This window comes from Aulonocara stuartgranti (assembly GCF_965226115.1).
Source record: "Aulonocara stuartgranti genome assembly, chromosome: 10".
NCBI lineage: Eukaryota > Metazoa > Chordata > Actinopteri > Cichliformes > Cichlidae > Aulonocara > Aulonocara stuartgranti.
The window spans coordinates 25,243,715-25,269,191 of record NC_138946.1 but is presented as its reverse complement, the minus strand read 5'-3'; the positions used below and the strand labels follow the sequence as shown (position 1 = coordinate 25,269,191).

The window sequence follows — 25,477 nt, the reverse complement described above, 5'->3', positions numbered from 1 at the left end:
GAACAGCAGACCAAGTCCAGGGTGTGTCCTTTAGAGTGAGTGGGAAAGTCGATAAATTGTTTAACTTCAGAGCCTTCGAGACAGGAGGAAAAGTCTCTGGTGAGCAGAAGGTCATTATTGTCCATGTGAATGTTGAAATCTCCCACCAAGATCACATTTGGGGATAGAGATGAAAGATGGGTTAGTAGATTAGCAAAGTCACTGAGGAAGACAGGGTTAGGTTTGGGGGGGCGGTATACAGTAGCTATGATAGTGGGAATGGGTCCAGTCAGCTCACATGCAAGGACCTCTAGAGAACTAAAGGTATCAACATTAACTGGCAGGACTTTCAAGTGCTGGCGAAAAAGGATCGCGAGACCACCCCCACGACCTGAGCAGCGGGGTTTAGAAAAGTAAACAAACCCCAGAGGAGCAGATTCGTTTAGCTGAGAAAAGTCATCAGGTTGTTGCCAGGTTTCAGTTAAGCAGAAAAAGTCAAACTTACGGTCAGATAGGAGGTCTTGGATGAGAGGTGCCTTACTTGTCAATGAATGAATGTTTAGAAGACCGAAGTTGAGTGGAGTATCTTCTTTTTTGCTAATCGCGGTGGGCGCCCTAGGCAGGTGGGCTAGAGATCGATGGTTGACAGCCCGATCAGGGTTCCTGCGAGGGCGGCGAGTAGCAGACCAGAACGATTTAGTTCCATTGGAGTTATGGAAAATCCTGCGGGACCCGCGATGGATGTATCTCCGGCGAGGCTGGAAAGTGATGCCCGGGTGGTAGTGGAGCTCCGCCGGCGACAGGAGCGATAGCTGCCCGCGAAGGCGCAGGATATAGCGGAACAGTCCAGCTGTAGGATGGTAGACGAGCGTCAGGAGAATCCAAAATAGTGCCGACCAGCTCAGGAACATCTTGGTCCGCATCTTCGATTGTGTGGAGGAAAAGGAGTCGAGCCGGCCGGAGCAACGAACAGGTAGGCTAAAATAGCTCAAACAGTTAAGCTAGTGCTGCTCACTGAGAAGAAGACGTGAGAACACATTCAGCTGAAATAACAGAAGTTGAGGACAAGCGTTGCAATTCAATCCCTGGCAGAGATCGATCTGGTCCTGAGTGTGAATGTCCCTGTTCATTCAAATCTGAATCCAAATAATCCAATTAATCCAAATAAATCCAAATAATCGAAAAATGAACCGGTGAGTAGCGGCAGCCAGACGCGCCAGCGTTCACTCAAGCCGAGAAATGACGTTAACGCCACAACACGGCAAATCTCCGTTAACGAGTTACCGCGGATCACCCCATGCGTGGGACTGGATGGCCAACACGTTAACGAGCTAACTGCGCTAACCACTAGTTCCCACCAATGTAATTGAGCATTGCGTGGCACATCTGACATACTGTTTTACTTTTGTCCATGATGCGCTTACCTTCAGGATCATGCTTCACATGAAAACCAAAATAGTTCCAAACGCCAGATCTGAATTAGGGTGGGGGAGGTTCAATTTGCCATGTTGCAAGGAGAGCTTAACTTCTGTCTCGCTAGCTTGCCCTGTGCTCAGTGAATCTGCGTTCGACTACTCCACCTAGGCTGCACTGTCGAGCGCTGATCCACTGAGCGCTCAACACAGACAGCATCGTCAGAAGGAAAGTTGATAAAATAAATTAAAAATTTTGTATTGTTTGATACATATGCGTACCGAACCGAAAGTACTGTATCGAACGGTTCAATATCGACCCCTAACATTTATATGTGTGTGTGTGTGTGTGTGTGTGTGTGTGTGTGTGTGTTTCAATGTCCTGAGTGAAGACTAGCAAAAACAGTAGTGCTGCCTGTGTGATACTGATATGGCAAGCAGAGGAAAGCAAAGGAAAGCCCCATGACAACAGTTCAAACGGAACAAATATATGACGCTTCATGCATTATCTGTGAGATCTAAGGCAGGGAAAATCAGACAGCATTTCTAAAGAACCTTATTATCATGCAAATGCCATTTTTCCCATTTTATCTCAACCTTCTCAATAGCCCATATGGCAGTGAGTCCGCACAGAGGAAGACACGGGGAGACCTCATGCTGGGCAAGCGGCCACATCAAAATTCCTCCATCTGTGGTCAATTGGGTTTGTGTGTGTGTGTGTGTGGGGGGGGGTGCGCATGTAAGTACCTGTCTGCAATCTACCTATGTCTGTGCTAGCCCTCATATCACAGCCAAGATCCCCATCCACTGATCCCTGGAAGAGTGATTATTGTCTAGGCTGGAGTGAACAAGGTGGGACTGATGGTCAAACCAGTGTCCCAAAAAGAGAGGAGGGCTTATCGTAGGTCCTGGGACTTATTACTCAGAGGTCTGGGATAGGTGAGCCTTTTTTATAGGTTGTATTATGTGACTCCAGCTGAAACACAATATATTTGTTTTGCTTAAGCTAATGTTGGCAAAAATGAACAAAAACTCCAGTCATTCATGTTTTTTCTCCTTATAGTATAAGTGATTGAAAGCAACTGAAGAAAAAACACTTTAAATTAAATCAAGTGAACTCAGGATTAAAGATGATTAAAGATGCCTGATGCTATCTCGTATAACTGAGAGTTTTTTGATACTGATGTCTGTTTATTTATCAAATCCCCAAAACGATGCATTTTCTTTTTGAGCCAATCAGTAATAAATACTGTAAATCACTCTGACATTACCACTAATCAAAATCTAATCAGTAATGTCTGATATAGAGTGGATGGACAGATGGGACAAACAGAGACCAGTCGTCAGTCTATCTGTGATTTCACTGTGGATGACAAATCATGCATCTTGACAGCAACCAGACATACAAGATAAGCAGTTTTCATGCTGTCTGAAGCAATCAATTTAAATGGAATTACAGAGCTCAGTGATTATGATGAGAGTCTATTAAAGTAAAATAGCACTGTAATCAAAATGATTTAGAGATTTAGAGCACGATGCAACACCCGCCACTGCAAACAAATACATCCATGTACTGTATTCAGGTGCACATGCGCACCCACCCATGCCCCCCACATGAGCACATGCATCCAATGGACATTGGATGCATGTGCTCATTTCTGATTAGATTAACAGTTGAGCAATGTGCATGCTACACTGTGAACGTAAGAGTGGAAAATGCACATGGGTAAACTGAAATGGAGTGCACTCTAACACAGCCGGGAGATAAGAATAAGAAAAAGTGGGAGGAGGGAGCAGCTGCTAAGGCATGGGGGGGGGGAGGAACTCCAGAAATTAATTTCTGCAGATCAGACAGCATAGATGTCATATAGCGGAATTTTTTATTACTCTACTTTGAATGAACTCTTAATACCAAAGCCAAGAATCATAACGGAATATGTTTATGCCCACTTGAGCGAAGCTGTTACAGACTACATACACACTTTCCTTTGAGCTACTCAGCCCAGTAAACCAAGGTCATATTACTTTAGTCTGCAAGAATCTTAGCAGACAGGGAAATTTTTTTTCTTTTGTTCATTTTAACTTTCAAAAGGCTTTTGATTGTATTTACACAGACACCTCTTTTAGATTTTTTTTTCTTCTTAAGTATTACATGGCTATGCAGCTGTTATGTTCCCCATGTACAAACTGATTACTCAGTACTCCCATTTAGTGCTGGGCGATATGGAAAGAATATTTATCATGATATGAATTATGGGATCTGCTTTGGTCCTTTTCATATTATCTTCCTTTTATTTTCGATGTTACTTGTTAAGCACCTTGGCATACCCTTGCTTTTAAGTGTGCTTTATAAATAAAGTTTTATTATTATTATTATAATTATTTATATCACGATAACGATATATATCACGATATACCACCTGACCTGCAGTCATCTGGAAAGTACGCGGTCTGTAAACAGCGAGCGGGGAGGGTCCAGTCTTTGTTAATGAAATGGATGGTTACGCTCATGTAGGGATGCATATCTCTGCTTGTCCATAGGTCAATCATCAAGGCATAATGCACGACACTGCAAACATCCTTCTCTACTTTGGCCCAGCACTAGATTAATAGATTCTTGAGTGTTCTTTTTTGTGGACCTTCTATAGGTGATAGATTTGTTGTGTTGCCATTGAGTGCAGGAATAGTTTTATAGCATAGCTTGCAAATGGGCGTCTTCTGCTCCATGTTGGTGCTGTTGAACCCAAAATGTAACCAAATCATAGACGTACCCCCTCTTTTCGGTAAAAGTGCTTTTTCTTGGGCTGCCTGTGTAGCTGTCTCTGCCTGTTGCATGTCCGGGCATGAAAATGCAAACTGTCGCACATCCATGGTTTTGAGTTACCGTAAAGCATGTCGCAAATCCGGGTGCACATAAAGCAGCATCATGTCACAAAACCACAAGATGGAGTTTCTTTCCGAAAAATATCATTTTTCATAATTTATTTTCTCTTGCTAAAGTTAAGAGTATGTATAGTGAGAATACAACACTAATATATTTGCCACAAGCTATTTAATGATATTTTTTATGTAATCATTTATAAAATTAGGTTCGAAACAATAGAAGACAAATGGCACGATAGACACTTTTCTATCGCCCACACGATATATATCTTCATATCACCCAGCACTACTCCCATTGCTGTTAACCAGATTAGGCTCTTGAAAGTAAGAAACTGTAAGTACACATTTGACAATTTAATTCTTGCCATTTTGCCATATGCAGATGATATTGTGCTTCTGTCAGAGGGAATGTGTTAAAATTCTGTTTAAGATGATGGAAATTGTCAGTCAAAGGTAAATGATTTATTTTAGGGAACAAATTTGGGACTGCAGCATGGGAATATACATAGAAACTAGCAGGATTGGTTTAGAGATCATTAGTTGGGTGCCAACACAATAGAAGGGTGTGAAAAAAATGATTACAAGCCCAACATAAATGATTTTTATATAAGCACTCTTTTGTGCTTGTCATTTGTAAAACTCTGTCCATACTCTCTGTCTAATAGTTCTTGTGTAGGTGGTAGAAGAGGTTCGTGGTGTTTGAGCCTGTTGTCATGACTGGCAGAATACAGTTTTCTGGTTTGTATCAGATTTTCACAGTCAAACCACATCCATGCTACAGAGGTAGAACTTCATTTAGGAACGAGCTCCTCGATTTGCCTTGTCTTGTCCGTTTCCTGTTCCGTCTCACCCTCACCAACCATGCTGTTATTCGCGTGTCCATCTGCATCCATGAGGTACCGTGTAAAATTGACATGGCATTTAAATGCTGAAATATATTGTCGTAAACAGTCGTGAGTGCATAATTTGGTCATCCAGTGTATATAGTCCTAACTGTATAAGTTTTGAAGCACATACAATTCAGTCAACAGCTTGATCGCCATATGTTTACTCATAGATGAATGAAAAGACAAATACAAACTTTGGAGGAGATGGGCATTCAAAAATTCAATGTACCTCACCTAAGATTCTTCCAGGAGTTTGCCTAAAAAGTGTCTGAGAGCATGAAGAATTTGCACATCTGCATAAGCACTAGCAGTGATGACCAGGGAAGCCTGGCTGAATGACAGGGCACCTGACAACATGGTGTTGGGTAGCCCTAGGACATCTACAGTAAACTGAGACCTCCAGCACAAGAGCACAGCAGTATTGGGGTCTGTGGTCCCACCAGGGAACAGTAGTGCAAATCAGCAGTAATATTAGAGATGATCTAAAATGCTATCCTTTTTGATAAAGCACAGCTGTACACCACCACAATGTCTTTCTACTCTTCCATTCAAGCTGCAGGCACCTACATTATTATTATTTTATTTCAGCACCATATTAAATTATGTTTTAGTGATAAGGGAATTAAAAAATCAGCCTAAAAGCAACAAGTCTTGGTTAACTCGCAAGCATTTAATCAATCAATCAATCAATAAAAAAGTACCACTAATTATAGATAAACCGAAAAGCTAATATACTTACCTCATAAATTATTTACAGCTTTAATAGCAGTGTTAAAATTAATAGCGACAAGCATAATAGTAATTTTTCTATGTGTAATTTTATTAGTAATAAAAGTGATTCTGTATTTCCAGTTTATTATAGGAATGAAAAACCTGACTACAATCAGAATTTCACTGAATTCCCAAACTGAAATGGACTACTGAACTACAAAGTTTGTAAAAATGTAGATTCGCCAGTGTCAGAGTTCAACTTGTATAATAAAACACACATCCATGTCGATATTTTCCAAGCCCGGTGATGCAAAGGCTGACAGTCTGGGGTTCATATATTGCGTTTTATCCAACTTAAATGGAGTGACACATTGTCCTCGCCTCCCCATTTTTTGCCTGTCAGTCATCTTTACTGCAATGAATAAAGCTCTGTACCAGTACAGCCTGTCACTCAAAATGCTTAAAAAAGACTTCATGTCACTATTCAGGTGAAGCTTGGGAGGAATTCCTCTGTCTCATTTGATTTTTCTGTCTAATCTTTCATTTTATGTAGGCTCCCTGTTATCTCCCTGGAGTGGAAATCACATTTTAATTAGGTCTTTCCTTGGTTAGCAGTTCATCTTCGCATCTCCCTGTCCTATGTGTTCATCCTGTGGGCTTTGCATCCTTGTCAGAGATTCCCTACACCCTGTCACAATCTAACGTTGTCCCCATCCTGTGCCACCTTTCCATTCTTTAACTGCTCTGTCTTCACTTGCCATCTTGCTCCCTTGCTGCTGAGAACAAAGGCAACATCACAAAAACATGTGTTTTCCAGATGGCAAAAATGCAACAAAGCCACAACAATCTAAAAAAGAAATCATACATATCCCATAACATAATTATGTGGGCAAGATAGAAATGTGTTAGTTGACTGCTGACTCCTGAACCCGCAAGAGCGAGACTGTATATGGGCTGACTTAATCTGATGTTTAGTAAACTTAGACCTGTGTAGAGGCAGAAGGAAGTGCAACATTTGGGAGACTTGTCCTTTTTTGCACAACCACTACTCCAGTCTTGAATTCCAATGTCACTAATTGACACCAACATTTGCAGCAGAGATGAATAAACTAACTAATGTGACCCAGCACAAGAAGAGGCAATGCATCACAATGCAAGACGCTTTACTAAAAATGGAACTTTATCATCTGCTGCTTTCAGGTGACAGTGACACATTTTAGCCTTTGATCCTGCAATGTTTTGTAACTTGGGAATGCTTGAGACTGAAATAGTCTTCCTTTTTTTCCCCCCTCTCATCACTTAATCTTTTTCCAACCGTGATGTATACTTGCACTGACAAAAGATGCATCTGGGTCTGTTTCACCCACAGTGTGACACCTTAACTGTCAGTGTTGATCAGCAATTCATCAAGTCCTCAATGATGCATTTGTCTTTTATGGGGCAGTCAAAGGTCTACCTTTAAAATCTATATGCTAACAGAGCTGAGCCCTCACTGCTTTTGAGATAAGACCACATTAATGAAGAAAGTTAACATTCTAGAAATGCAAGCAGGAGGGCGAGGTGTTGTAGGTCAGAAGTGAAATATCAGAATTTACAAGTGTAAGACCGGGCAGCACTGCAACACAAAATGCTACAATAATTGGAAATGCACCATATGTATCACTTATCATAGACATGTAATGGATTGTGTTTGGCAGCGTAAGGCAGCAAAATTGTTATTTTGATGCACTGCTCACAGATTTGCAGCTATGGCCTTAGCTATAAGTCTTTTTGTTTGTTTGTTTGTTTTGGGGGGTGTTCTTTGCAATATAAACCTAATAGTGAGGCCGTCAGTGTTCTGCTGGTGGATTGATTATTAAACCAAGAAATTATGGCACCTGCACGCCTTAGCTGCTGTGTAACTCGTGTCCGACTAGGAGCAAGGAACTGCTATGAGTAAACATAGTGTAGTCTGCACAGATGTCAAGGTTCAGATTTATTTAGAGGGCAAATGCTTCATTAGTTGGGCTTTTTAATTAGCACACTTGTGAGAGAGGGTCATTAAGGATGTCTGACAGAGGACCTGCTGATGAGGGGGATGGAGACACTGCTTACTCCAGCCTTGGTACACTCCCCACACACACATACACACGCACCCACGCAGCACAGATCTGCTCAAAAACCAATAACATTTCCACACAGTCATCAACAACCACAGCAAGTCAACGTCAAGCGTGCCACAACATTTTTGGGCTGAAATGGCCAGGGAGCACAAACAAACCTTCTACATAATGCATGTCTCAACCAAAGCCCGTTAGAGCCATCAACATTCAAATGCATATTCATAAAGAATATGCCAGAATAAAGAGGCTTGTCAGTGTACCATTTTCTGGGTGTTCAGTCTCTCCAATACTGCCATCTGGAGTGGTTCTCTCATAGTGGTCCTCAGGCAGGGTCAGGGGTCCAATGCGAGGACCAGACGATGACTTGCTGCTTGGAGTCTCAGATTCCTCCAGGCCGCTGTCATAGTAGCTGTGCTGAGAGGCATCCTGCAGGTCCTGCACAGGGTTGGTGGTGGAAAAGGTCACTCGCCGATGGGGATGCTAAAACACAGAGAGAAAACAAATGAATTTGTTCAGTATAAAGACACTTTTTTTTTAACCCCCTATAACCCTTTTTTTCTTTTTGTTTCCTTTTTGGTCTGCACAGTTACATTCACAGCTCAAAACACATCCATTTAGAATTATTCTGTAGATTGTGCTGGCCATATAAAGTTCACTAATAAAAAGTCAGAAAATAGTATTAAATATTAAAGACCTTTAAATATTAAATCGTTTTTTGGTCTATTATTATTCTGAAGATTGAATAGGTCAGAATTATATGAAAGGAGTGAAGATGGACTTCAATAACAAGGAACAGAAATGAATTAACTACCACAACATTCCAATATATTCTACAGTAGATTAATAGAGGCATCAAAGTGTGAATGGGGGGCATGCATTTAAATATTCTGACTGTTTATGGAAAGTGATTGAAATTAGTTTGCAACAAATAAGTGCCAATTCTCTTTCGTTTTTGCATCCTTGTAGTGCAAACTGTCAAAGTTTGATTTTCCTTGATATCCATGGACATGAAAGTAAACATTTTAAACAAACGTCTCATGGTGTCATAGAAATTGTAACCGCGATATGTACGATTATTGCTGTCACTGTCATTATTAGTCAGACAAAAGTTTCATTTTCTAAATCTGCCACTGCCAAATGAATTCTGATGACAATGATTGGTACACTAATCAGTAGCCCCAGTGAGCTACTTTCTATCTCCATATTTTAATATTTCTCTTTCCCCAGCTTTTGATGTTTAACTGAGTGGAAAGCTAGACAATATTTCCACAATCTAACTAAAAAGGAATCCAAAGAAGATCTAAATAAGGCTAACAACAAAAAGGGCACTGCAAATAAAGTTTGTGACACACATCAATTTGCCAGCATTAGAATATTTCATTAAATTTGCTTTCAGTGGTTTATGCTGATAAGATTTGATGAAAGATTGTAAAAAGTAAATGAATGAATGAAAATACTGATAGCTTGAAGAGGAGCAGAGCAACAAATGATAAATCATTTGAGATCACACCCTTTATCAAATTGAATGGCTTGTAAATAGAGTTAGGAGACCATTAAATTTCCTCTTCCAAAGATCAGTTTACTAATGGCTACCTACCCGCCGATCCACAACAGAAAGATGACTCCTTGCAGTGCACATGCAATCGTCCCCCACCCCCACACATGAGCACCTCTCGTAAAAGTCAGGAAAGCACTGATACAGCAGAACAGGCCTGCCAGTGCTGCACGAGTCAGCCCCGATCAATACCACGGGTCTGCGCTTTCTACCGTTCAACCACTTTTCTGGCAAACAAATCCATGCTAGAAATCATTCGAACCATCAGCTTTTAGTACATACACACACCAGATATTGAGAAATGCTTTTAGGGCTTAGGTAAGTGCTATCAACAGCATGTTAGCGGGCTCCAAAATGTTTCCAGAAACCTGTTCATCTCTCCATCATCCCAACCCATCATACTGTTTTTTCTCAGTGCACTGATGCATCTCGACTTTTATCTGAATAATGACTATGTGAGTTCGCTGGTGCCTCGTAGTTATTTTTTCTCTTTTTCCCTCTCAAGAAAGCTACAACAACACTACATCAATAAATTATAGTCTCATCTTGGATTCTATAGATTTATGTATATTATTATATACATAAGAAACATAAAAAAGACTTCTATGTCTTTTTTGTTTCAGATATAGTGTAAACAAATGAAGAAAAGGTGCTGGGAGGGTGGGGGTGGAGTTAGGGGGTGTTTGGGTTCTATTAAATGTGCTCTTTGATTGTACATAGACACATAAAATATTTTTAAGCTTCATTTGAAATTAAACATACAAAGCAAGAACACGCTGTTTATTATACCACTCAAACTTCAGCTGATCTAATTCAGTTCTGAAAATATTACTAGTATGAATCGTGGAAAGATCCCACACATGACAAACACACACAAATTCAAAATAGAGACTCCTCCATCACCCTGGCTGCTAAGGATTTTCACTTCTATGGTATTTTACAAACATGACTAGACAAACTATATATTCCAGTGGTGCATTCTTAAAATCCGATTGGTCATCTCTTCGGCTCCTTATATGTTTAAAGTGAGGGGGCGTTTAGTTGTTCAAATATGGATTCTTGCTTATTCTTGCTTACACGTCTCCTCAAGGCATCACTCCTGAGTATGATAACCAGCAAAGACTGCAGAGATGGGAAATAGATTCCCCTTTTAGTCAGAACAAAAATCCTTTGCCAGGCCTTGGGGGCTGCAGGGATGCGGCAAGACGGAAGGATGGAAGGGGAGGCTGAGCAGGAGTGGGGAGTTGGTCAGGCAGACACGGGCGGCGCTTTGGCTAGAGGGGACAAGCAGAAGGATTAGATTCTGGGAGACTGGAGGCGGGAGAGTACGATTGTTTGGGCATTGTTGTAGGAGTAAGAAGCTACAGGGCTGAGAATGAGAGACGGGACATTTATGATGACATCTAGAATTCATAACCCTATTTAGATTTTGCTAAAATGGCCTTGTTCATAATAATGTAGTCCCAAAGCAGATGGAAAGATATTGCATGATTCTGTCTTTATAAGAGGACCAAGATACATTTTTACATAAACAGCAATTGTCCACTGCTTAACTGCCCCCCTCCCCCCGGCATTCTTAGTCAGGCTGTCACAGAACAATTTCGAGCTAAACATGGTTATAACTGAATGAGTTTTAGCTGAACGTACATGCTGATTACTAGTAAGATGATGATGTTATTTCTTCATTTCTTTACAGTTTGCTGACATGACCATGTTCCACTCTTGTGAGAGCAGGCTGCCGTGTGCTTTCTTAAATAGGCTATTTAATTATACATTCATACAGTGCTCCTTTGCAAATACCATAATAACCAAGTGCTTTGTGATAAACACATAACAGATTAATAGCCTTTTCAGTGCATATATGACCTGACTGTAAGGCCTTGGACTATAGCTGAAAACTGCACTCCTTGTTCTTCTCTGCATGGAGTTGCTACTAAATATGAGCAACAGTGAGCTAAATGGCAGGAAACCACAAAACAGACATGAGCTGTCTCATTAGCAGCAAATGAACTTTCAAAATAAAAGCCAGGGAATTGTCCACAGGTAAACTGACTGTGACTGTGAATAACTGTGAGTCCCTTGACAAAATATGGAGTTTTTCCTTCCATCTGATTATTGGGGCTTTTTCTGTGATATTGTAGGATCTTTACCTTACGATATAAAGTGCCTTGAGGTGATTGCTCTTGTGATCTGAAGCTATATAAATAAAACTGAATTGAACTGAATGAATGCTAGAATGGTCATGTGATTTGAACTTTTACCATCTAAATATTTTGAAAAAATGTGTGACAAAGTGGCAAATAAATAAGGATTGTCACAGAAAAGGAAAAAAAAGGCTATTTTCGAAAGACTTTTTATGTGCTTGCATCTGAAGTTGTTATGCAAGCTGGAACTACTTATTTTAATTTACTATCTATTCAACTAATTTAAAAAAATTAATGAGGACTGCACCTTCTCTTTATCTCACCCTTTCATTGGTTTGTAGAAGCAAACATATAACACAGTGGGGACAAATCTATTAAGTTGAATTGCAAGGACCAGACTTTCATCTAAATACATCAAAATATCAAATCAACGGAATAACACAACATTATGTGATGTCTTGCCTGAAACAAGAACTGGTTACGTTCGAACTGATAAGGAGTGAAATAGTCTGGCGCAGATAATCACAAGTGATGATTTATGTGAGTTAAATCTTGAGTGTGAGGTTAAGGGAAGAGAAGCCTGCTGGTCTGAACTCAAGAGTGCATTTTAGGTTATGTTTAAACTGGCAGCCCATATTAAATTTTTGGCAGACTGAGATATCAGAACAAATATTTCATTTTTCAAATCAGATTTAATCCAAATTCCCGAGCGGGTTGCTATCTGATTTAAAAACTGGCTTTCAAATGATCCTTTACATCACTTTGTATTTGACAGACAGCAGTGACGTCACACCCAGAGAACTGCTAGCTCGGTGCGGACTGTCACTAAGGTTTTCTGGCGTGATCGAAGACTTGTGCACTGTGACTAGATATTGCTACAGTGTGAAGAGTGAGAGAATACATCTCCATTATTCACCCAGCTTGTGGCCTGCTGTTTTGTGTCTGCATTGGGAAAAGGCACTACCAGTTTGTGAATGTATTTACGCCTATGCCGTTTCCATAGCAACTGACGCAAATGGGTTATCGTCAATGGTTATATTGGAATAGCGTGGACAGTTTGTCCCAAGGATTAGTTTTGAAATAAAATAATAATAATGTAGGTGCCTGCAGCTTGAATGGAAGAGTAGAAAGACATTGTGGTGGTGTACAGCTGTGCTTTATCAAAAAGGATAGCATTTTAGATCATCTCTAATATTACTGCTAATTTGCACTACTGTTCCCTGGTGGGACCACAGACCCCAATACTGCTGTGCTCTTGTGCTGGAGGTCTCAGTTTACTGTAGATGTCCTAGGGCTACCCAACACCATGTTGTCAGGTGCCCTGTCATTCAGCCAGGCTTCCCTGGTCATCACTGCTAGTGCTTATGCAGATGTGCAAATTCTTCATGCTCTCAGACACTTTTTAGGCAAACTCCTGGAAGAATCTTAGGTGAGGTACATTGAATTTTTGAATGCCCATCTCCTCCAAAGTTTGTATTTGTCTTTTCATTCATCTATGAGTAAACATATGGCGATCAAGCTGTTGACTGAATTGTATGTGCTTCAAAACTTATACAGTTAGGACTATATACACTGGATGACCAAATTATGCACTCACGACTGTTTACGACAATATATTTCAGCATTTAAATGCCATGTCAATTTTACACGGTACCTCATGGATGCAGATGGACACGCGAATAACAGCATGGTTGGTGAGGGTGAGACGGAACAGGAAACGGACAAGACAAGGCAAATCGAGGAGCTCGTTCCTAAATGAAGTTCTACCTCTGTAGCATGGATGTGGTTTGACTGTGAAAATCTGATACAAACCAGAAAACTGTATTCTGCCAGTCATGACAACAGGCTCAAACACCACGAACCTCTTCTACCACCTACACAAGAACTATTAGACAGAGAGTATGGACAGAGTTTTACAAATGACAAGCACAAAAGAGTGCTTATATAAAAATCATTTATGTTGGGCTTGTAATCATTTTTTTAAACTGTTTTGTTTATTATGAATTAATATTTTAACATTTTAAATTAATGATTTGAGCTGACATTCTAAATAAAAAGATAAAAATAATCACATATGAACATGTATGATTCTTTTTTGAGCATGTCATTTAAAATGTTACAAAAAATACACTATTTTACACATTTTCTAAACTTGTGTATGCACTATGTCATGATGTATTGTTATTGGGATATGGGATGACTTATACTGGGATATGAGATTTTGGTCATAACACACAGCCCTATATACAATATGGAATTAATCCATTTTCTTCTACCTATCCAGTTCAGGGTCACAGTGAGTCTTACCGTGAACAGATCGCTAGTCTGTCTCAGGGCTCAGTGACAGGCAAACATTCACTCTATATTCACACCTACGGCCAGTTTAGAACCACCATTTAACCTAACCTACCAAATATAGATTTAAGATTTAGCCTGAGACTAGCATTTAATATAAGCCACATCAAAGTCTGAATTTGAAACCAAAGTGGTTTCAAAATTCTGCATCTGACTACTACCTCTATTTATACTACTCTGTAAGCTTGCTAAAACCTGTCTGGCTCATAGTCCCTTATTGTCTTTTTTAAAATGAATTTATGATAAACACAATCACTCAAGTTTTCATTTAATCCCAGTGATGACAGCAACTTGTACTAAATCAGTGTAGAACAATGAAAATAGATATGCCAAATGCAAGAAAAAGAATCAAAATTTGCCACTACAATTCACTGCCACATTGCAACAATGCTAAAAAAAACAAAAAAGTTCAATCTCTTCATTGCTTCCAAGTCCAATGGCTAACACTGTATTTGTCACAGTTAGTTTGATGCCAAATGTTTTCATTTAAATTTTTTATTACACAGTGGTATTGTTCAAGCTGAGTCACTGTGGCCAGAAAAACATGCTGAATATTCAGAATTTCACTTGGAGAAGCAGAGCACAACAAGAGCCCAAGTTTCATAACTTTGAACAAGACACATGAATGGGGATAATAATGAACTAAACACAATCACTACTGGTTAATAGCATCTCGGGTGCAATTCGAACGTGGAAAATATAGCTTTTGGAAAGATAATTAGGGAACAAGAAGGAGCACTTGTAATAAAAGTAAACTGGTTTAATAGGAGACTTCAGAAGGTAAAGAATGTGGACTATGTTTCACAAAAAGAGAGACGGAGAAAAAAAACAAGGACATTCTTTAGTTTACTGTTCTCAGCTGCATTTGAATAAAGCACCAAATCCACACTTTTAAGCTTAAATTTCAAAACTTATATTTTAACTACTGATTTTATCTAGTGTTCTGATTTTATCTACTGTTTTTTTAATCAATTTTAAATCATGCTTTTTATTGTTTTTGTTTTTTAATGTCTCTGTAAAGCACTTTGAATCACCTTGTTGTTGAATTGTGCTATATAAATAAACTTGCCTTGCCTTGCCTTACTGTGGCATGCTTTTAACCGGCTGTGAGGCCAAACAGCAATACTATACTCCACTAGAATACTCTCAACTTTTCAAGCTGCAGTAAACCTACAGTATGTGGCTCTGTTTATCAATCCTGAGTTGAGGTATATCGTGTGTGTACTGGTGCTGGCAGCCAGACTTTTCCTATTGAATCACAGTTATGTGTCTCTCTGATATTATGAAATGGGTTTTCTGCCCATGTTAAAGGAAACGGCTGATGTCTCAGTGCCCCTGTGATATGAAAAATTCAATTTAAAAGGATGAGAGAAAGAATGGTGCACGGCCTATTTTCATTCCCTCACACTGAGAGATATGAGAATGATGTTCTATTGTGTGGAGGAAATGATGCCAATCGTACTGCGGAGAAATTCCTTCATAATTCAATTCAATTTCTTCTAAATCCCAATGGCAAGCTCCTCTGCCAAAGAGAGGCAGAATGACAGAGACAAAAAGGGAGGGTTGGAGACTACGATGGAAAAAGAAGCACTAAAGACTGAGACTGAAACAATGAAGAAATGGAGACGAGTCAGAGAGAGCAGCCACACTTAGCGGAAGGTAAGAGGAGAAGACAGTAATACAAAGTGGAGGGGGAAGTGGATAGAAGAGAAATGTTTTAGTAATGATTTATTTTGATCACTGTGGCATTTTAAGTAAAGCCAACTAATTTTCTCTAATTACCTCTCAGCAGCATCTGACAGAAGCAGAAAAAGTCATTTCCTGTTGCGATCCAACAGGACAAACTTCTAATTTTGGTGAAGTGGTGTTCGGGGTGGTTCACAGTAAGCCTGCCGTATATGCGCGCCTGATTCTAAGTGTACCATTAGCTACAGAACGTGCATCATTGATAGCCCGGGAGAGCTCTCCTGGTGCGGGACCAAGAATTTTCATTTTGTTACCGTGTTTGTGAGTACATCCTGGCTCTGGCATTTTGGGCGTGTATGCAGGAATCAATGAGCTGCTGCCTCTGAAGGCACAGAAAAAATGAGCTGCACCAACAAATATGACAATGAAGAAGTGCACCTCTCAGTGTATGCAGCAAGCATAAAACCATAAAGACAGAAGCAGTTGCAAAGCAAATGCATATGGAACTGTTTTTATTTTCTATTCCTCCATTATGTCCTCCATTCTCATCCCATCTACTGCTCTTTCTTGCTCTCTTCCTCTCTCTTTCTGTCTCTCTTCACACACACACTCACACACACCCACACACACACAGTTGTTTTTGTAGGTGCAATAGCTCCGAGGCAAGCAGCGTGGAATTGGAGTCTTCAAAGAGTCTTGGATTATCAAAGAGACACAGCTACCAGAAAACTAGGGGACACGCTAGAGAGGGGGAGGGAAGAACATAAGCATGAGGCAGGGAGGGGGGGAGGGAGAGTGCAGAGGAGTCAGCATGGGTTTGGGTGGAGGATGAAGTGATCAGACAGGGTATGGGTGGGGGTGAGGAGTGGTTAAAGACCAGAAGTCCTTTTGTTCGCATACTGTAAGTGGAGAGGGGGGGAAGAAAGCTCAGTGAATGCATTAAAAAACAATCACATAGACCGTAATGGTCTTGATAGGCAAGACTGGATTTGCATTCTTCACTGTCTGTGCTGCTGCCTATTCTCTAGTAGTTTCTTTTCTTTCTTTCTTTTTTTTAATTCAACACAGAATTACATTTCAATGGGAGCACTGGCCTTGAAATACCATAATGTTGTCACAGTAAAACCAAGTATTACTGCAGCAGGACCCACCAAGTGTGAATATAGCTGCCACATCTAATGACAAATCTGACTGTTCATGCCATTCCATATGACAGGATGTGGGAGTGCTGGTGTGAATGCATCACCCTTCGATAAAAAGATCTCCGTCAGCCTCTCTGTCCCACAATGAGCTATGGATGTCTTTTTTTTCCCATTACAAGAACACTTCTTACTACTGAACACATTTCAAGTGAACCTACAAACCTGATTCTGGTAGCTTCGCTGCTGTCAGCCGCACGCCATCATCCAGCAATGATCTTGTCCAAGTGCCACAGCTAACATTAATACACACAAATACAAACCTCCCTCCATCTCTGACCTTATTTGAAGTTAATTACAACCATTTAGCGACATGAAAGATGCAAAATGCTGATAAACAAGTCAGTTTTAAAAAGTCATCTTTTCTTGTGAAACTAGGAACAGAAGTCTTGCCCCTGCTTGCACTCATTTGGTAATTCTGGTGCATGCTAAGACTGCTCTGGTGGTGCAGTCATTTGTTCTGACGGGAAGAGGAGAGCAGTAGAGAATAAGTTGTTGAACTCCTCTCCACACGCCACATGTATAGATGCTCTGCGCCGGTTTATTGCAGTCTATAAATAAATACACGCATTGTGTATGTGTTGGGCTTTCTTATGTGAGCATAGACCCTAAACTGCATAAAGATGGTCCAAAAAATTTAAACTTGACTTTTCCACTAAGCCACAGTTACAGATAAAATGATATTACTGTACAATACCAGCACGTTTGACTATTATATTCAATATTAACCTTCATCTTACCAATATATTTTACACAGAGGAACTGCCAGCTGGACCCTCAAGACTAAACTAACGTAGGAAGTAATCATAATAACAAAATACCACCACCACTAGCAATAATAAAAATAATGATAATAGCAAAACCTAATATCTTTAAGAATTATTAATCTTTTAATTATCTAACATCCATTAATTTCCTTCTCATTCCAATTCAGGGAGGACTGGAGCCTATCCCAGCAACTGTAGGGTGAGAGGTGGGGTGCACACTGGACAGGTCCCTAGCCTGGTGCAAAAAAAAAAAAAGGTTTTTCATGAATATTATTTTTTTGCAGTTTTACAATTAGGTTGATAATTTTATCCAATTGAAATCTATACTTGTCTTTAATACAATTTGCAACTTTCATCCCAAGTATGCTCCATATTGTTACTTATCCTTTATCTCCTAGGTACTATACAGGATGCCTGGAGTTAGTTTGTCATTTTGAATGTAAAATTTAAAAAAAAATCATCTTTCGCGCACTATTTGAATTTTCTCTCATACACCAAAATGGTTGAGGAGTTATGAAAATGTGATGCTCACATGGTAAAATCTGGGCAGAGCTGATTTTTCTGTCTGTATTCAAACAACAATACCTTGTGAATGCTTTGTGCTACCATGATGTACTAAACAACCCCCGTAGAGCTCGTCCTCTCTCCTTTTCAAGAGAATACTCTTGTATCTAGCACAAAACAGCAATGGCGTTACCATCATTTAAATAATAAAATCGGCCAGATGAAATGAATCTGCATCATTTCTATGTATAAAATCACTGAAATAAAGACAGAACTAGCCAGCCCAAAGATCCAGTATGTCCTGGATTTGCCCCGGGGCCTCCTCATCTCCTAGGACATGCCCAAAACACCTCACCTAGAAGAAGCCCAGGGGCATTCTGATCAACTGCCTGTACCACCTCAACTGGCTACTTTGGATGTGAAGGCATAGCAGTTCTTCTGTGAGTCCTTCCCAAATGACTGAGCTCCTCACCCTATTTCTAAGGGAGAGCCCAGACACGCTTCGCAGGAAGCTCATTTCTGCTCATATCCACAATCTCATTTTTTTTTCAATCACTACCCAGAGCTTGTTACCATACGTGAGGGGTAGAACATAGACCGACCTGTAAATCGACAGCTGCTGGGTCAGCTCTCTCTCCATCACAGCAGACTGGTACAGAGTCCACATTACTGTAGATGCTGCACCAATCCATCAGTCATCTTCCCCCTCCACTTTCCAGTCACTCATGAACAAGATCCCCAGATACTCTAGAAGAAGCTCAGGGGCATGCTGATCAACTGCGTGTACCACCTCAGCTGGCTACTTTAGATGTGAAGCTCTTCTGTGAGTGGGCCACTAACTCCTCCCTGACCTCAAGTGGGCACTCTACCCTTTTCCTGGCTGAGAACCACAGCGTCAGATTTGTAGGTGCTCATTCTCATCCTATCAGCTCAACTGTGAGTGGCCCAAGTGCAAGCTGGAAGATATCCCTCAAAGGATCCAGCAGAGCCACATCATCTGCATAAAGCATAGATGAGATCCCGAGTCATCAGACACAAAAGACAATTATAGGATGTTGGCATGTTAGCGGAGTAACAAACAGGTACTGCCTTCCTGTCTATGTTTCAGGAGTAAAGGTACCATCTTTGTTGAGCAGATCTTTCAGCTGAGCATTAGACAGTCAGCAGGCAGAGTTTTGCCCACTCCTAGGAGGGTTATTGCTGCTCAGACTGGAACATGTACTATAGCAGTATCAGGTCTCCTTTTCATGTGCGGCATGGCCAGTGCATAAAGCTATACTCTGAGCAGCAGGCATACCATTGCCTTGAAATAATCCTTTGTTGTGCCGTTTATGTCGCATACAAAATGACCTTATGAGACTTTCGGTTGCTTTGCCACGCAACTTATATGGTACTCGATTCCAATGAAAAATGACCAAAACCGAGTCGAGACGAGCCAAGTAGGTGTTACTGGAAAAGGGCTATATGTGTTACTTTAATGTAGGACCAGCAAGCAACTGCATAAAAAGTTGGACTGACAAAAAAAAGTACCTTTTGAAGAATTCAAGGAACACATTAAGTATGATGTTGGTTAATCAAATATTCAAACAATCCCTTTATTTGTAATTCAAGTCACATGGCAAACTATTTCTTTAACTTTGGGTGGGTTTAATATTAACGTTAATACTGATATATAAAAATCACAGTCAAAGCTTTGAACTGCAAGTTCTGACTATCACACAGACCGAGTTTATAATGCATATTATATTTGGTTAATTAGTATTTTTCTGACATAATGCCATAAGATGATGGAATGGGAAAGCACAAGTGGAATATTCTTTGGTGTCAGATTTGGAGACGGGGGGGATTAGCTTTGGGGAAGCCAGAGAAAGGATCAGTGTTGAAACTTAATTGGGAAGGGCACGGGATAAAAATTTTGATTGGTTTAGGGTTTAGATGGTGTTGTCTGACACACTCATTGTCTTAAACTTCAGAGATTAAATATGCTAATATTATATGGTAATATGATTGAGCTAATAGGAAATATAATGAAGGCAGCGTTTAGTGTTGCGCTTTTGCAAGGAAAATGCTACTATGCACTGGGAAAAAAATGCTCATAAAGGATGAAAAACCCAAAACAAGCGGACAGGTTAAAACACAGGGCACAGTGCAGAAAAGACAAGAGTGAAACGTAGAGATGTAAAGAGAGTCCAGAAGCTCTAGCTTGCCATGATTTTTTTTTCAAAATCTTGTATGTTTTATATTTAATTTTCTTCCACATTGTAATCTTTTGTTTCGAAATATCTGTTTAATGAGTCACGAGCTTGTGATCTCAAATGTGCCTTTATTCATTTGTCCATTGTTTGTGTTTTATTATCCAATACACCATAAGAAAGTGTTATATAACTTAAACATATTGTTTTATTTCCCTCATGTGAAGTTCTCATGGTCACACTGACTGCTCTGACTATTTAGATTTAAACTTTAATCAGGTTCTCTTTGAGTGATTAAGCTCAGTAAGACTGTCCGTTTTCTTGGACCCAGACATCTACACTCTTGAAGTGCACTTGCAACCTGAGTAATTTCCTCTAACGACCACTAATTTTGCATTTAGCCAAGAGCTGTTGTATTAAAGTGACTATATTGTGGCTAACTTGGAAGCCAGGAGAGCATGCGGGAAAGTAAGCAGCAGGGATCGCTTTTAAGTAGATAAATGATAGATGCCTGCACTATTTGCAGCTCGGCATATCTTGGTAATAAATAAATTCTGTCTGGAAATAGACCAGTTTGAAACGATAAATTACAGATGTATGTAAATTGGTTTAAAATAGTCTCAATGTCTATTTTAACCACTATCATATCAATATCATTACAATCCAAAGATTTCAGCTTTTTACATTTTTTGACAATTTCAAGTCAAATTTCAGAAACTTCATTTTCATCAACGGCTGTGAGAAACATTCAATAAGTGTATTCATCAGTGTATCCAGTTTTTCCTGTGCTTACCCAGGATCAGTGATTGTTCTTGCTAAATTTGGTCCAGTAGTTACAAAAAAATGCCACAACATCCATAATATATTCTTTATTTTATCAATGAAATACATCAGATAGTTGTTCAGTCTAGACCCCCCATGTTTTATAACACTGTTCAGTATTTCCCATAATCTTTTAATATTATTTCTACATTATCTAATTGGTCCTTATAGTATTCTTTTTTACTATAGCTTAGTATATTTATTAACTTATTTTTATATCTTTTGTATGTCATTTCAGCATCTTCAGTTCTCTTTCTTAAGAAATCTCTGTATAGTGCATTTTTCTTTTTACTTGAAGACCTTTTCTTATCCATGGACAGTCCATATATTTATGTTTCCTACTATATTGCTTTTTTGGAAGGTTTGTATTACACAATAATATAAATATTCTAAGGAATTCATCATACGTGCCATTAATGTCTTGTTTCTGATATATTTCACCCCACTTCTGTTTCATTAAAAATGTTTTAAATGCATTTATTCATTCCTCTGTTCTTACTCGTCTGTGCTCTTATTTACTGTCCACTTTATTAATCTTGTAATTCCTATCGTAGACTGTAAAAATTGGGAGATGGTCACTGATGTCGTTAATCACACGTACAATGTCATTTGTAATAATGGTGTCTATGAGAGCTGCACAATAATAATGTGATCCTGGTAGGTCTAGTAATGTTAGGGAATAGGTTCAAACAGTACATTGTGTTACTAAATTCCTCAGTGATTTTTATTTCATGGGGGTTTAGCAAATGATTATTGAGATCTCCACAAATGAAAGTTTTTTTGTGAGCTCTTTCTTTATCCAGTCTACTACTACCTGGAGCTCTGTATATAACGCTAATGATTACTTTTTTACTCTTTAAACATTTCAACTGTTATACATTACAGTACCTTATTCAATTGCTATCATCATCTTATCCACCACATTAAATTTCAGGGTTTTTTTTTTTCCATATTCAAGGCCACTCTTCCTCCACCTTGGTTTTGCCAAGTTATAAATGTGAATTAATAACTCTCCAGTTCAATGTCTATTCCTTTTTCCATATTGATCAAGTTTCCAATGAGGCAATGACACTAAGTGGATGTGAAAGCAAGACACAGCAACTTACAAACAACTGGCAAACAGGAAATGACAACGCACGTATAGATTCGCCACTTTCAGGTGAAACTATTTCAATGTTTCAAACCATTCCAAGGTTTTTAGGTCACCATTGATGAGGTTTCAAGAAGAAAATAAAAGACAGGTCTGAATGTTTGAAAATGTTTTGTAAAAATCCTGTAAAGATTAGATGAAAAATACTCAAAGGATCAATTAAGGTTGGTTTATTATTTTGTTAGATAAGTTGAAAAAAAGTTAAACAAGTAAATAGAGGAACAAGGTAAAAAGAGGTAAAAAAAAAATAAAAGGGGAGAGAGAGGAGCGAAACCCCCAAGAATCCCCTCTGAGCAAGCACTGGGCGACAGTGGGGAGGAACAATTGCCTTTAAACGGGCAGAACCAGGCTCAGGAGGGGGCAGTCAACTGCCGGGACTGCTTGGGGGTGAACAGAGGTGGAGGAAGTGGAAGTACTTTTTTTTTCCAGGATGAGAGTTTTCAACTTGTTTGTTTGTTGTCTGATTGTTTCTCTGTCTTGCTTCTCAAGTTTCTTGCATCTTTGTTCCACTTCTTCTAAAGTTACTTGTTTTTCTTCAAGCTTTTCTTTCACTTCTTTGTATGTTGCCTCCTGTGTTAACTTTGCCTTGTGCAGGTCTGCATTTCTCTGTTGTACTTCGTTGTGCATGTCTTCTAACTGCTGAGTTCTTCTCTGGATTTTTTGGAGCATACACTGCAGGTCTTCATGTATTTTGTCTTGTTGTTTCTTTTGCGCCTGCATTTCAGTATGTTCGTGCTTCAAATTGTTGACGGACAATAATACCCCCTTAATGAGCTCTGAGCTGTTTCTCGCCATTTGATTGATCATTTTCTCCATATGTGAACGTTGTTTTTCCAGTTTTTCCTTTTTGTCGTCCAGTTCAGTAGTTTTGTCCTTCAATTCAACAAAATTCTTGAAAAATTAGATTTTTTTTACTCTCAAAGTCCTGGAGAGTAAGTTTTTCTTCTTTCAGTCTTTCTTGCTGTTGCTCTTTCTCTTAAAGGTTCTTTATTTTTGCGCCATGTTTCATCCAAACTTTCAGCATTTTGTATTTTCCCTAAATGCCTTTGAGCTTGCACTGCATGTCTTTTTGCTTTATGTCCTGTTCTTCCATCTGTTTGAGGATTTCTTTAGTTTTTTCCAAAGCGTCATCGAGCTTTCCTTGGAGCACCTTATTCTTATGGTCCATGTATTGGAGATCCCATTGCTTCTTCTTAATAGTAGTTTTCCTGTCTTGAAGCTAGTCGGACATTTATTTTAGTTCAGCACTCTTTTCCTTGTTTTCTTTAATCAGGAACACAATCTGCTCTCGGGCTTGACCAAACTTTATTCCCCAGCCCTCATTAATAATTTTGATGTCGGGCTGGTATAGCTGTCTTTCTTCCAGGTGTTTATTTTGTGGTTCCATTCGTCTGCACTTCTCCTTCAGTTGAAGTTCCTCTTCTTCAATCTGTTTAATTTTGTTCTGGAGATGGTAGTTTTCCTTCCTATTTTTCTGTATTGCCCTTTGGAGGGATAAGACGCTATTTCGGGAAACTGGCCAGCTACGGCAGGAAGGAGAGGTGGCATAATCGTTTTGTCTTTCTTGGTGTTTTCTTGAAAACGTGTTTCTTGGAATTTGTATCCAATGACTCTGAAAAGGTTTCTAAATGTGGAAACATTTGAAGACTGTATGTTTTTTTTTAATTATCGTACTTATACTGTTTGTTTGTTAATTTATTTTGATTATGTAAAAAATACACAAAGTTCATTTAGCAAAGAAAAAAGATGGAAAATTGCTTTACAAAATAAAGCTAATACATTTCAACATTGCTTCAACTGTTGTGATTCAGTTACATATCAAAAAGGAAGGTGGGAAGAAGCACACACATATTTAATCCCAATCCTTTGTCATAAGTCATTGGTCAATATTTAGTCAGCTTCCTTACTGATATAATGCAGTAATAATAAGGAACCTATTTCTGATATAATATATACATCACATCATAAAATGTGCTAAACAGAGACATTCACTGAATTTCTGCATATTTCATGAAGATCATATCTTTATAACCCTTTTTGAACTGCTTTATGGTTGAACACTGCTTTAACTCCATCTTCAAGCTGTTCCAGAGCTTCACTGCATCCACAGAAACACAAAAGCTTTCTTCTGGTATGTGCCTTCACAGCTTTGAAGTTATAAAAACCCCTTAAATTACAGCTTCCTCCTCTTGCAAAAAAACAAAACAAAACAAAAAAAACAAACAACCTACTCTGAATATTAATTGGTAGTTCATTATTTTTTGCTTTGAACAGAATTTGTGGAGTTTGAAATCTCATTAGATCAGCAATTTTCAATATTTCAGATTGCAAGAATATTGAGTTTGTATGATCCCTATAACCTGCATTGTGGATGATTCAAACTGCTTTTTTTGAAGAGCAAAAAGTGAATGTAATGTACTTTTATAGTTATTGCCCCAGACCTTTGCCAATAGCTTAAATATAGTGAAACCAGTGAACAGTGGAGAATATAAAGTAATATCTCATTTAATACCTTCTTTTAGGATTGCAATGCTTCTTGATACTTTGAAATGAATATATCTTATGTGAGCTCTCCAGTTAAGTTTTTCATCTATTATTACCCCCAGAAATGTATTTTCACTGACTCTTTCAATATCAACATCATTTATTTGAATCTTAGCATTTGTACATACAGTAAACTACTATTTCCAAATACCATTATTTTAGTTTTATTAAAATTCAACGATAATTTGTTTTTATCAAGCTAGAACGTCACTTTACTTATTTTATTAGTCATTTCATCCAGTAAATGGTGCAGATCATGACCAGAGCAGTTTGTATAGTCAGCAAAGAGTACCATTTTTAATACTTTGACATTTTACAAATGTCATTGATGTATAAGTAAAAAAAAAAATGGGCCCAAAACTGACCCCTGGGTACACCACAAGCAGTGTCCATACATAAGGAGCAACAACCATTTAATTTCACAAACTGCTTCCTGTCACTTAAATAACTTTAAAACTACCCCTCTGAGCAAAAAGGAACCCAAATTTTACATAAATGTCTGGAATTGGCCCCAAATTTGGTCAGATCACATCTGGTCATAAACTATAATGTTGCTGAGCAGGAGCCCTGGCAGCATTGCAAATT

General features: G+C 39.0%; 1 protein-coding gene across 2 annotated transcripts in view; it reads right to left on the bottom strand.

Annotated features, from left to right (window-relative positions):
- Window positions 1–25,477, bottom strand: part of pcdh1a (protocadherin 1a) — a 174,142-nt gene that overhangs the window by 20,444 nt on the left and 128,221 nt on the right. For both annotated transcript variants that reach the window (XM_082547972.1, XM_082547971.1), the window contains one exon: window positions 8,235–8,454. In XM_082547972.1, coding sequence (XP_082404098.1) covers window positions 8,235–8,454 — 220 coding nt within the window. The remainder of the gene's footprint in view (window positions 1–8,234; window positions 8,455–25,477) is intronic.